At 38.1% G+C, this 13,667-nt stretch overlaps 2 protein-coding genes across 2 annotated transcripts; both read left to right on the forward strand.

The window, feature by feature from the left end:
* Positions 1-1,018: 1,018 nt before the first annotated feature.
* On the forward strand, positions 1,019-2,511 carry LOC131680313 (uncharacterized). Its single transcript, XM_058961034.1, has 2 exons — positions 1,019-1,739; positions 1,829-2,511. Exons 1-2 carry the CDS (start codon positions 1,019-1,021, stop codon positions 2,509-2,511), a joined length of 1,404 nt encoding a protein of 467 aa, XP_058817017.1.
* A 352-nt stretch (positions 2,512-2,863) lies between these two features.
* On the forward strand, positions 2,864-3,691 carry LOC131680314 (uncharacterized). Its single transcript, XM_058961035.1, has one exon. It carries the CDS (start codon positions 2,864-2,866, stop codon positions 3,689-3,691), a length of 828 nt encoding a protein of 275 aa, XP_058817018.1.
* Positions 3,692-13,667: the final 9,976 nt, after the last annotated feature.

Below are 13,667 nucleotides of genomic sequence, written 5' to 3' on the forward strand. Positions count from 1 at the left end.
TGCTATCGACATAGCCTAGACACTTCACACTATTTATTTTAATTCAAATGAAAACTTTGAAATATCTATTTGTCTCTTTTATGAATCACATTCTCCATCTTTTGCTCTCTGTTCAAAGGGCTTTCGTGAGATTTTGTCTACTTTCCGAATCTGTAATAACTTTTGATGTAGGCGTTCATTTGATAAAGTTATGACATATTTGTCGAATGAACATTCGTCAAATCGTTGTAAACGTCACGAAAGAATGTGTCATGTGACCTTGTCTCACTTTACTATATTCAATTGCGCGTTAAATTACTGGACCAGTAAATTCTATTCTGCACATTTTTTTTCGGGAATATGTGACCAAAAAGTAAACTTTGAATTCCAAAGTAAATTGAACGTTCCAGGTTCCTGATAACTAATTAAGGTCCATCAATAATGTTGAAACACTAAATAATCTTAAAACGACGCCGTCAAGTAAAGAAGCGTGAAAACGAAAAAACTAAAACAAAAAAAAAGATAGAAGCCCTAGAAATCCCATTGTATATTAATTAGCCTTTTCTCGTAAGATAAAATTTTCAAAATCATTTCATAACTTTCTGATGCAATGGTTCTCAAATTCGTACAATCTGGATTACCTATTTTCTTATTTTATTCAAAAATGTTTTTGCCTTTCTCAATAGAAAGGTATTGCAATTGCTCTGAAAACCGACTTTTTAACGGAGGCCCGGAGGGCCGAGTGACATATACCATTCGATTCAGTTCGTCGAGTTCGGCAAATGTCTGTGTGTGTGTATGTATGTGTGTATGTATGTATGTGTGTGTGAATCGTCGACGCGAGTGAAAATGATGAAGAATATGAAGACGCAGTGCAACGGCAGAACAAAATTGAGAGTTTTTATATTCTGCTAAAATATCGTTTAATGAAAATGCTAAAGTTGATGAAGGATCGCGCAAATGGTGCCGTCGGGCAATCTCAACCACCTGACATCATTCGTCAGCTGGCCGACCAGCAAGCTGAATTTTCACGGCAAACATGGCTCCCGTACCTACCGCTTCTCATGTGTTAGCTAGAAACACTGCTCTGAAATTGCCACAAATGAATATGCCTATCTTCAGTGGCAACTACCTTGAATGGCAATCCTTTTTCGACTTGTTTGACAGTCTGGTGCACCAAAACCCAGGACTGAAAGATAGTCAGAAATTGTACTATTTAAAAACGAATTTATCCGGTGAGGCGGCTTCATTGATTTCGCATCAAAAAATTACCGATGCAAATTACGGACTCGCTCTAGAGAAGCTAAAATCAAGGTATGATAAGCCGCGTGAAATAGCAAATCAGCACATCAAACGATTTTTAACTCAGCCACCGCTAGCATCATCTTCAGCGCACGGCTTACGATCATTGCACGATATTTCGGATGAGGTAATTCGTGCTTTAAAGGCAATGGATAGGGAGGATCGTGACACTTGGCTCCTGTTCATACTCAGCGAAAAGGTGGATGTGGACACGAAACAGCTTTGGTGTCAGAAGGCCGCCGAAATGGAAGAAGATGACGTCAGCCTACAATGCTTTCTAAAGTTTATTGAATCGAGGAGTTTCGCTTTGGAGTCAGCTCAATCAGTGAAGTCAAAAGCTAGTGTGCTCTTCAAACAACCTCCCAAGCTTCAATACAGAGGCGCCACCGCATTCGTCACCACGAATCCTCCGCTCTGCAACGTTTGCTCGAAGCAAAATCATCATCTTTACCATTGTGGTAAATTTCTCCATATGAGCCACGACGAACGCCTCGCTCATGTAAATAGGATGAAGCTGTGTTGTTACATTGTCTTAAAACACATCCAGGTGAAGCTTGTAAAGCAGGTACGTGTAGAAAGTGCAATTTATCTCATCACACCCTGCTGTACCATCACTCGTCATCAGTAATCATGCAGCCAACCAGATCAGCATCAGTCCTGGCCAAGGCAAATTTAGGACAGTCAGCTCAGTCTTTAATTTCGGCCCTCGTCTCCCCTACCTGCATCGATGCTTCTAATGTGCTTCTTGCTACCGTTGCAATTAATGTACTGGACAGCAATGGACACCCTCGAGCTTGCCGTGCAGTGCTAGATTGCGCATCTCAAGTTAGCTTCATAAGTGTAACGTTCTGCAAGCAGCTCGGACTCAAAACGCAAGCAGCCGACGTAAGTCTTGAAGGCATTTCTGCTACACCCGCGCACGCTAACAAGTGTGCAGAAATAATCATCTCATCCCGCTGTACGGACTATCGCGCCTCTGTGTCTTGCATTGTGTTGGAGACCATCAGCAAAACGCTTCCCTGCAAGCCCACTAATATCGACGATTGGCCCATACCAGGATCAGTGCATCTGGCCGATCCACTCTTTCATCACCCGGGAAAGGTAGAAGTGTTGCTGGGCATTGAATTGTTTTTCCAGCTACTGGAGCCCGGCAAAATAAATCTCAGTATTGACGACAGTTTACCAACATTACAAAATACTAAGCTGGGTAATCGCAGGCCGCTATCATGAACCCAAATATGATAATGCATCTCATGCCTCATCCTGCTTGTTGACATCGACCGACGGTGATCTCTCTCAGCAACTGCGCAAGTTCTGGGAATTAGAAGAATACTCAACCACTACCAATCATCTCAGCGAAGAGGAACAAAATTGCGAGCAACATTTCGCTGAACACACAGTCCGAGCGGAGCATGGAAAATTTATAGTCAAGCTCCCATTTTTACGTGACCCGAGTTAGCTGGGTGACTCAAAACAAATTGCGGAGAGAAGGCTGTACCACCTCGAGAGGAAACTCGACCGAAATCCTCAGCTCAGAAGCGAATACCATGCTTTCATTCGTGAGTATATTGAGCTGGGCCACATGTCACTTGATAAAACCATTTCACCCAAAATATCGGTTTACCTGCCACACCATTGCGTGGTTAAAACTACAAGTACGACCACCAAATGCCGGGTTGTGTTCGACGCTTCGGCAAAGACCACCAGTGGTCTCTCGTTGATTGACATGCTTATGTGCGGACCCGTCATCCAAGATTCATTGATCAACATTTTGTTGCGTTTCCGTTTCCCACCAATCGTTTTGGTTGGAGATGTAAAACAAATGTACCGTATGATATGGTCGAACGAGGACGATTGTGCCCTTCTCAAAATCTTGTGGAGATGGAATAAGGATGAAAGTGTGAAGGAATACCGTTTAAATACGGTGACGTTTGGAACAAAAAGCGCATCCTATTTAGCCACAAAATGCGTTCAGCAGCTTTTGGAGTCATACCGCCAGCAATATCCCGTGGCTGCTGAGAAAGCTGAGAAGAGGATATACATCGATGACGTTCTTACTGGCGCGTCGTCTGAAGCAGAAGCGAAGATGTTGCGAGAACAACTCACCGATATGTTTGCAGCAGGTGGTTTTCATCTCCGGAAATGGGTATCAAACTGCTCTGACGTCTTGGACGGACTTCCTGAGGCAGATTTGGAGCTGAAAATCCCCATCGAAGAAAACGGAAGGTACGGCTGCCAATGCATACCAAGGCCCTTGCAGCCGTGCAGTGATGAGTTCAACTTTGCGTACTATCCGAAAGAGATCTCTCAGCCCACAAAACGCACTATCCTATCCCAGATTGTCGGCCTCTTCGACTCTTTGGGACTTCTCGCACCAATCATCGTACGGGCAAAATTGGTGATGCAGTGATTGTGGGAGCTGAGGGTGGATTGGGATGCAACTCCCCACGGTGAGTCGATCAACGATTGGTTTGTTTTGGTGCAAAAGCTCTCTCTTCTTGATTCATTTCAGATTCCACGCAGAGTGATCGACATGCGAAGCTGGTCTCGTCTCTACCTGCACGGTTACTGCGATGCATCCAACTCAGCAATGGGCGCTTGCATCTACATACGAGCCATGGACGACAACGGGAATGTTTCGTCTCATCTTCTTTGTGCCAAGTCGAAGCTGGCTCCCATAGGCAACAACAGAACAACTATACCTCGTTTGAAGTTGTGTTCAGCGGTCATTCTCGCACGGCTTATCTCAAACGTGAGAGCCGCACTCTCTTCGATGGCGTTCTACGAGATAAAAGTGTTTTCTGATTCGAAGGTGGCGTTGGCATGGATGTCGGCCGGTGCTGCGAAGTGGAAAACTTTCGTAGCAAATCGTGTCGCAGAGATCGCCACCCATTTTCCTTCCATCAACTGGTATCACGTGGGTACTCGAGACAATCCTGCAGACCTAATCTCGCGTGGTGTATTTCCCGATCAACTTCAGGGAAACTCTCTTTAGTGGCACGGTCCCCCCTGGACGCCATCTGGGACGGACAAAAACTATGCAATGGGACATGAGTGCGACACTAATGAGCAACGGCAAATAGAAAGAGAACAGCGAGCTACAACCGTAGCATGTTTCGCTGTGTACGAGAACAGTTTTTTGGATAAAATGCTATCCAGATATTATCCCAATCTGCAACTTTTTCTTCGCGTGACCGCAAGACTGCTTCGGTTTAATCATCCTGAATTTCGAGTCTCTGATCGTTTAACGCCCGACGAGATCGATTTCGCCTTAGTGAAATATCTTCAACACGTACAACAGTAGCATTTCTCAGCAGAACTCAAGCAACTAGAACAAGGCTCCGGTGTCTTTAGTAGTAGTTCTTTAAAGCAGCTCGATCAGTTCCTGGAAGGAAACAGTCCCATCAGGGTGGGCGGAAGGCTGCGTCAGTATAATTTAAGCTATGATAATAAGCATCGAATTGTACTACCTCGACACTCAAGATTGACTTCGCTAATCCTTCTCTACGAGTACCAAGAGCACCTGCATTGTGGCCCACAGTCGTTGCTAGCTGCCACCCGAGTGCGTTTCTGGATTCTTAAAGGGAGTAGTGCAGTCCGCAAAGTGTGTCGAGATTGTGTGATGTGTCATCGGGTCCAACCGGCGCGCATGGAGCAACAAATGGGGCAATTACCCCCTAACCGTTTAAAACCACTTCCACCTTTTAGCATCACAGGGGTTGATTACGCTGGTCCGTGCATTAATTCGCGTCCGATCTCTATAATTTCGGACGATCCCAGGGATCCGCAACCACTAACACCGGCGCACTTCTTAATCCTACGGCCCCTTGGCGCGCTTCCTGAAGTCAATCACTTGGAACAACAAATTGGCTCGTTATCCCGGTGGAAATATGTGCAACGTTTGGCTCAGGAATTTCGGGTTCGCTGGCAAATAGAATATGTGCAATCATTGCAGAAGCTAGCAAAATGGCAATCTTCGTCACCAAACATTGCCAAAGGCGATTTTGTCCTGCTTACTGACGACAACGAGAAACCTCAGCAGTGGCCGCTAGGACGAATTGTGGAGCTCTTTCCCGGTCAAGATGGACTTGTTAGAGTGGTAGCAGTTCAAATTGCCAGCGGTGTTTTTCGGCGTGGCATCAGGAAACTACGTCGATTTCCTTTGGATATGGACGAATACGTGGCAGGAAGGAATGGACCGGAAATTCCTATTCGGAATTTGGTGGGAGGTTTATGTTCGCGCAAGAACAGAGATCCACCTTACATGCTACGATCGAAAGCAATCTAATATAATTTTGCGCCAACGGGTCGCGTTAGTGCACTAGCACAATGATGTTATATATAAGCTCTTTATCATCGTTTATCAAAAGTCCAGGCAACAGTTTTTTCTACCCTTTGTCTGCCCCAATTATATAAACCCTCTAGCCAATTCAAATATACCAGTACAAATTGTTAGTCGTTAGAAGTACGACGCTTCTTTTCATTTTATCGAGCACGTATCACACAGTCCCCGGTAATTCCGTCCGTCGAGTGACCTTCCGCGCTTTTTGTTGGACCTCACGTTACCACATGTATTTTATAATTTTGATTTACTACTTCGCATGAGTTCTGCAAACTAATGAATGATCCAACAGTAATATGTGTATGAAATGTCTCATCGCACTGCCAGGGGGATTAAATCGGTTTTTAAACTTTTTCCAGGAAATATTCAATATTTTTCAAAAAATCGTACGTACTGCACTCAAAAGCTACCCAATGAAAATAAAAATCATTGAGTTGCATTAGAAATGTATTTTAGATGCATTTTTGAATTTGTAAATGAAACGTACCAAAATAGTTTTGGAATTTCACAGTTTTTGAGCATTTTCCAGGAAATTTTCAATGTTTTTCAAAAAATCGTACGTAATTCAATCAAAAGCTAACCAATGACAATAAAAATCGTTGAGTTGCATTCAAAATGCATTTTTGCATTTGGAGATGAAACGTACCAAAATAGTTTTGGAATTTTACAGTTTTGGAACATTTTCCAGGAAATATTCAATGTTTTTCAAAAAACTGTACGTACTTCACTCAAAATCAATGAAAATGTAAATCATTGAGCTGCAATAGAGATGTATTTTGGATGCATTTTTGTATTTGGAGATGAAACGTACCAAAAAAGTTTTGGAATTTTACGGTTTTTGAACATTTTCCATGAAATATTCAATGTTTTTCAAAAAATTGTACGTACTTCACTCAAGAGCTAACCAATCACAAGAAAAATTATTGAGTTACATTAGAGATGTATTTTAGATGCATTTTTTTTATTTGGAGATGGAACGTAATAGTTTTGGAATTTTATAGTTTTTAAACATTTTCCAGGAAATATTCAAAGTTTTTCAAAAAAAATTACGTTTTTCACTCAAAAGGTAACCGATGGAAATAAAAATCATTGAGTTGCATTTGAGATGCACTTCAGATGCATTTTTGTATTTAAAAATGAAACGTACAAAAATTGTTTTTGAATTTTACAGTTACATTTTTCGGGAAATATTCGTAATTTAGTACTAAGTATGTCTGGGCCTAATACCGAGTTGATTTTGTTAATTTCATGTTTGTTTTAATGTTTGTGATTGTTTTGTAACGTTGTAATTATCACTGCATTTATTTGATCATTGCCATTATTTCGATGGAGATGCGTGGTCGATGGTGGGTTTAATAAATTAATTATTTTCTGAAAAATAAAACAAGAGTTACTTAAGTGTGAGATTTTATACATGAAATCGATGTAGAATTTTCCGAGTAATCGAACCGCGTCGGTGAAAATAGCATATAATATACTTAAAAAGTGTTATAACTAGTTATACTTAATTTTTTGGTACGTTGAAAACCAACCGTAGATTCGTTAGGTACGCAGTTGGTACATCACTTTTTTGCGAACACCGCATGTCCTAAGTGAGTTTTTCTCGAAATCTTGCATCTATCCAGCAGGCACATGAAAATCATATAAACTTTGAGGTACGTCAGAAATCCTCGCAGGTACGCTATAGTACGCGTGAGGTACATGCTGAAACGCTATTTTGATTCGCCATGTTATGCCTGCTGGATAGATTGACATCTAAAAGATGCAAAACTTCACAAAATGTGTTCGAAAATATTTGGATTTATAGTTTCAGCTCACTGATGCCTAATCAAATCCACGTTGACCACATTGAACAACTTTGGCGGAACCGGAAGCTTCGGCAAAGTGGTTATGTTCCGGAGTTGAATTCACATCTGCTTCTCAGAAATTTCTAACTCGATTTTCACAAAATTAGTCTCAAATGAAAGCTAGAACATCCATTGAATGCTGCTAAATTTTCTTTGAATCGGAGTTCTGGTTCCTGTGTTACTGGTTGAAGTATGCGGCAACATGCGAAATTTCCATATAATCCGGTCATCAATATATGTAGGGGAGACCAAGGAGGGTTGAAACAAATTATTGTTTTTGTTAGATAAATCGACAAAAACTGTCATTCGATGACTGCTTATTTTTATATTTCTTACTTTTGTTTATGCTTTATCAAATTACATCAAAATAACTGATACAAATCAATAACAAAGCATCAATATGTTGATTTTTGTAGCAGTGTTCTGTTTGTTTCAACTCTCCTCATACCGAGGTAAGTTGAAACGGCGATGAATGTGAGTTGAAACAAGTAACCAAATATTTCAAATATTATCAAAACGTTTTCTAAATCATCAAATGATACAATTGTGTCACTTTTATTCGTTCACACTAAGATAATTCCTTAAAATGGCATGCGTTCTTATTATTATTTTCCACAGTGTATATCTACGTATAAATTTGTTTTGAAAATTAATCTTATATTTTGGTTACAAATCCAGGAATTTCTGCAATTATCCCAACAGTAATAACAGCGAGATACTTTACCTAACGACTTATTAACTGTAACTGTAAAATCAAGAAATTTGATGCCAATTTTCATATATTTAGTTATGTATTATTTTCCAACCACTTTTCCTAGAACATTTTGCATTCATTAAAATGGTTGATATGACCAGTGATACTATTTATGACTACAAGTGATACGGGTTTATGAAAATAGGTTATTTGGTATCCATGTCGGTAGTATTGGTTCATTTTGAGTTATGATCACGTCGCTCCAAGCTTTAGAAGTTGATAGGAGTAAACAATTGGAACAAATGCATATTCCGTGGTTATAAATGACCTAGATCTAATGAATTGAGAACTTTGATCACGGTTTTCAATTTGGGAAAGAAGAATCTTGATTATTATTATTTGTTCAAGAACGTTAACGTGATCATAACATTACCATAAGACTAGAAGTTCATCATCGAGGAGAGTTGAAACAAGGTGTTTCAACTCTCTTAGCTCGAGAAGGTAGGCTTAATCCACAATTTACAATTTATACTTCGCAAAGATAGAAAGAAACGCACACAATTCATAAATGTTAACTCTTAGACTACATAATAGTGATACTTTCATGATCGAACATCGCTTAATATCCTATTTTTACAAATTTGAAGAAAATAACAAAAACTTACTTTTGCTCATTTATACAGTGTGTTTACCGTAAATACTAATCCACTCCTTTAAGGAAGTTGGCGTGTATTGGAGGGTTTGTGGGCACGATGCAAATAAAACAAAAGCATTATTGTTTTTTTTCCCTAACGGTACTCTTTCGCTAGTAATGGGCACTGTTTCAACTCTCCTCTGTTTCAAATCTCATCGGTTTCCCCTATAAATGATTCAAAAATAATTAAAATGAGTTACAAATTGCTTGAAATTGTTGGCCGATACTCTTATACCATTCGGCTCATTTCGTTGAGTTCGGAAAACGTGTGTATTCGTATGTGTGTATATCTGTGTGTATGTGTGTGACCAACAATTGCGCATCGGTTACTCGGAGATGACCGAACCGATTTTCTCAAAACAAGTCTCAAACGGAAGGTATAATATGCAGTTTGGTGTAGTATCGCCCCCCATTTACCCTAACACCGCCACCTTTCATCAACCCCCCCCCCCCTCTTGGCCACCCTCGCACCCGCATTAGGGCATTGCAAAAATCACTCATTTTTGAAATCTCAAAGGCCTCCTATTGTGACAAATAGCAAACTAAACTCAGATGCCAAATTTCATATCATTTGAACAATTTTAGACCTCCCACTTTGCTTGAAGTTTTTAACATCGGTTTCATGGGAAAATACAGTGTGTACCACATTTATACGTTCACCCTAATTTTTCAGAATAACTTTTTTTCTATTCAAACTGCTCCAATTTTTTAGCGTTTCACGGTGTTCCTAAAACCGTTATTAACTAAAAAAATGACCATAAATTTGGCATACGGCATTCGAAAGATACAGTATCCAAGCATCTTCTCAATGAATTTCAAAATGATCCATCGAGGGATTCGAGATATATGGCGATTCTAATTATTTTTTCATTATTGAACAGGTAGACGTTTCATCGTCAATTTTCATCAAGAAGAATATAAAATAGAGTTGTCTACATAAATAAATAGACAATATAATTGGTCTCAACTATATGTATTATAATTATTTAGTGATTATTTTTGTATTAAAAATAGCGGCCTATCAATTTTTATATACTAGTTGATTGCAATTGCTGTTTACTACAAATTATGGATATATGAAATGTTAAAACTAACACAGTCGTGATTCGCTGGTCGCTCAATTTTTAACAGGAGCCGATTTTTAGTTGGACCTCCGCGCTAGTTGGTCCATTGTCGACATCTGAATGTCAAATTCTCATGTTAAATTCAATTCGACAATCAAACTGACAATAGTTAGAGATATGAGCAGATGAACTTGTACTAATAACATCCCCTTTGATCCCCCTACTAATAACATCCCCCAGTTTTAACATCTATCAACCCAACCAGCGAATCACGATTGTACAAAATTTCCAACAAAAACCGTATCATAACATAAATTGATCTGAATCAGCAAATACCTTCATATTTTTGAATATATGTATTGAATTTATGGTTTTATTTTTCCATGATTTATAGTTTGCGTTCGTTGCATTCAACTAATGTATAGAAATTGATAGGTCGTCGTTTTGAATATAAAGATATTTACTAAATAGTGATAATACATATTGTTGAGGATAATTAAGTTGTCTATTGTTTGAAGTAGCCAACTCTATTTTATATTCTTCTTGATGAAAATTAACGATGAAACGTCTACCTGTTCAATAATGAAAAATTAATTAGAATCAGTCAACATACCATTGAGATATGGCCTTTTGAAGTAAACATTCCAACTTTCATCTATTTTTTTTACATTACACATTATATTTAACGTTTGGTAGACAACCCTATTTCCATATTTTTTCAGTGCACCATATTAATAACACCATTTGTACATTATATTTATGTAATAAAATGGTAAGGGTTTCCTTTAAAAATCGCGACACGTATAAACGATCTAAATAGTCAATGGACAAACATGGATTCACGCTTGAAGTCTGGTAGAAAACCCATCTATGACCGCATACCACATCCAAACTGTTATAACTTTCGATTCCGTCAATGAAATATTTCCAAACTTGCAGGGGATATACTTGATTACTATAGCTTTTGAATGCCATGTACTAAATAAGTAGACAAATATTTTTTTGTTCATAGAGATTAGACCAAACCCGTGGGTGTTTGCTGGTAGCCTTATGAAACGTATCATAAAACTTCAAATCGCAATATCTCTCGAATCCCTCGATGGATCATTTTGAAATTCACTGAGAAGATGCTTGGATACTGTATCTGTCGAATGCCGTATGCCAAATTTATGGTCATTTTTTTAGTTAATAACGGTTTTAGGAACACCGTGGTTTGTTTTGAAGCTTAATCAACGATGTTTCTCGAAATTTAGAAGCTCTGGCGCGTTTTGTTCGTTTATTATGGTAGTTTAAAGGGTTATTTACAAAGTTGGAATTCAAAAAACTGAATTTTTATTGAATATTCTGAAAGTACATACTTTTGAAAATATCTGTGTGAAATTTCATCCAGGTCGGAGCATCAGATTTCAAACTACAGCCGTTCGCAGCGCGCAGGTTCTTCCACGAGTGAAGTTAACGCAAAACTTTAAACGCAGTTATCTCGGAATGATGTTTTTTGAAATGTACCGTTGCACAGAGGAGTAACTAGAACAAATTCTTGACCAAAAACCAAAATTTTTTTTTTCGATTTTTTTGTTTCGTTATATTTTTTTTACATACCTAAGAACCTACTGTATGACGTGGCAAAATTAGGAGTATATCAAAAATTGTTAATGAATTTTTGCATGTATGCCCAATGGTGATATTTTAAGGGATATTTTAATCGTTTTCGTTATATATTCAGCAAAATCGCTTTCTAGTGATGATGGCTGTATTAAATAAGATAATATTATTACAAATGTAGTTCAACACAACCGTTTGTTTAACTTCAGCTTAAAACTAACTAAAAAAAGTAAACTTGCTGTGTATTGCACCAACTTTAAAAAATACCTTGTTTTAACATTTTATTCCAAATTTGAATTATAAAAAAGTTACATTATACGGCTAGATCCGGCAAAGTTGCTGAAGCAGTATTACAATACAAGATTTCAGCTATACAAAAAATATTTGAACTCTTCCGATCTTGTCCGATCCACCAATCCCAAGCGATTTGAAAATATTGAAATTTTGACTAATTTGAGGTACACCGAAATGCTGTAGGGCCAAATATTATGTTTGCCAACATGTATCTCTATGAAAATATGCATAGGCGTCCGTTTTCTTCTCCCTTTCCCACTGATCAAATGTTTATGCAACTGGAAAAATAAATGTATTCACAAAGATTACCTAGAAATTACTAGTAGTTGAAAGGATATAGAAAATTGGCCTCTGCACTGGTAAGTGGGTAGATGCCAAATTGTTCCAAAAACTAGTAATTGTCTATTTTTAGTTTATATTAAGGCATAATAACAACAATTGCAGCAGCAAATAGTTTTGGCCAGGATTCGACCCCAATTACTCCTCTGTGCGTTGCGGTGAACGTGATATCTCAAAAACTATTCATCCGATCTTCATTTTTTTTTTAATTGTTTGTATTAATATTCTCGTGTACTTGAACGGTTCCTTTTTGATCCAATAATTTTCGATTCTTCGCAATGAATTTTTGTTTAAAATTTTTAACACCACAAAACACAATTTTTTGGTCAACATGTTTTTTTTTTTATCGGAAAATAATTTTTCATTGGGAAACCGATCCGTTCAAGTACACCACAATCCATTTTCCTTCAATTATCTTTTTACTTTTTTTTTTTTTATTTTTGTTGAGCGGTTCGGCTTGGAGAGCGTTCACCGCAAATCTCTGCCAAAAAGCAAGTTTTGGGAGGATAGGCCATAACTTCACCAACCTTGCATATTTTTTAATTCAATCTGTTTTTTTACGAAAGGTAGAACGGCGGCGCGCCGTCGTCGCGGTTTTCTCACGCCGACAAGTCGCGAACTCGAGAATTGTTGACTCATAATTTATCCACAAATCTAGGAACATTATCTATGGTCCGAATATACGACATTAACTGATTCATGATTTATCACATATTGATCTTTATTTGGTATTAGTGGTTGTGAGTTAGATCACAAAATTAACAAAGTCTTGATATTTTCTCGAAAATCATTACGCGACACTCGGAATATAATTCATGGATCCATTCTTGCCTCGTCAACTGGTTATGATTGCGAGCATATAAGTTACAATTCTCCATTCGTGCGCGTGGAATGGTACACAAATTCAAAAAAACACTTTCAAGATATAGTTAATTAAATTTACGATAATGTGCCTGATCTTAATCTTTGCACGTAATCAATTTCACTGGAACGTAGTGTATTATTCATCGATTTTAACCGATTCATGATTCCTAATATACTAGACACGATTCACCAGTCGAGCTCGTGAAATTGTTCATGATATAGTTCATGAAGTAATTAATTTTCCACATAATCTTAATATACTTACGTAAACAATTACAAGGAACTCAGACTTTTCTTCATTGATTATTCCCTCTGCTCTTTGGTTTTGAAATTTCTATGTGAGCTATTGTGTACAACTGCTAGCAACCAGTCTCATAGGCGCGAGCATTAGATACAAGGAAACTACTAGGACCTGTAACCCTGTTATTCTTTTGTTAAGATTCAGTGTTCGGAATTAAATGAAACTGCGCTGAGCACCAAAAATACATTACCTAGCCACAATTCATGTCCGTGAAATAATTAAGAAAACTATAAGACACGTGACTCTGTGTAAAAAATCCGACGGTAAGCTCAAGACTAAAATATCACGAGGTTTATTTATGATTGATTGACTAGTGACCTATTTTGAAATTTTTTTCTCGAAGAA

This window comes from Topomyia yanbarensis, chromosome 2 (genome assembly GCF_030247195.1).
Source record: "Topomyia yanbarensis strain Yona2022 chromosome 2, ASM3024719v1, whole genome shotgun sequence".
NCBI classification, from domain to species: Eukaryota; Metazoa; Arthropoda; class Insecta; order Diptera; family Culicidae; genus Topomyia; species Topomyia yanbarensis.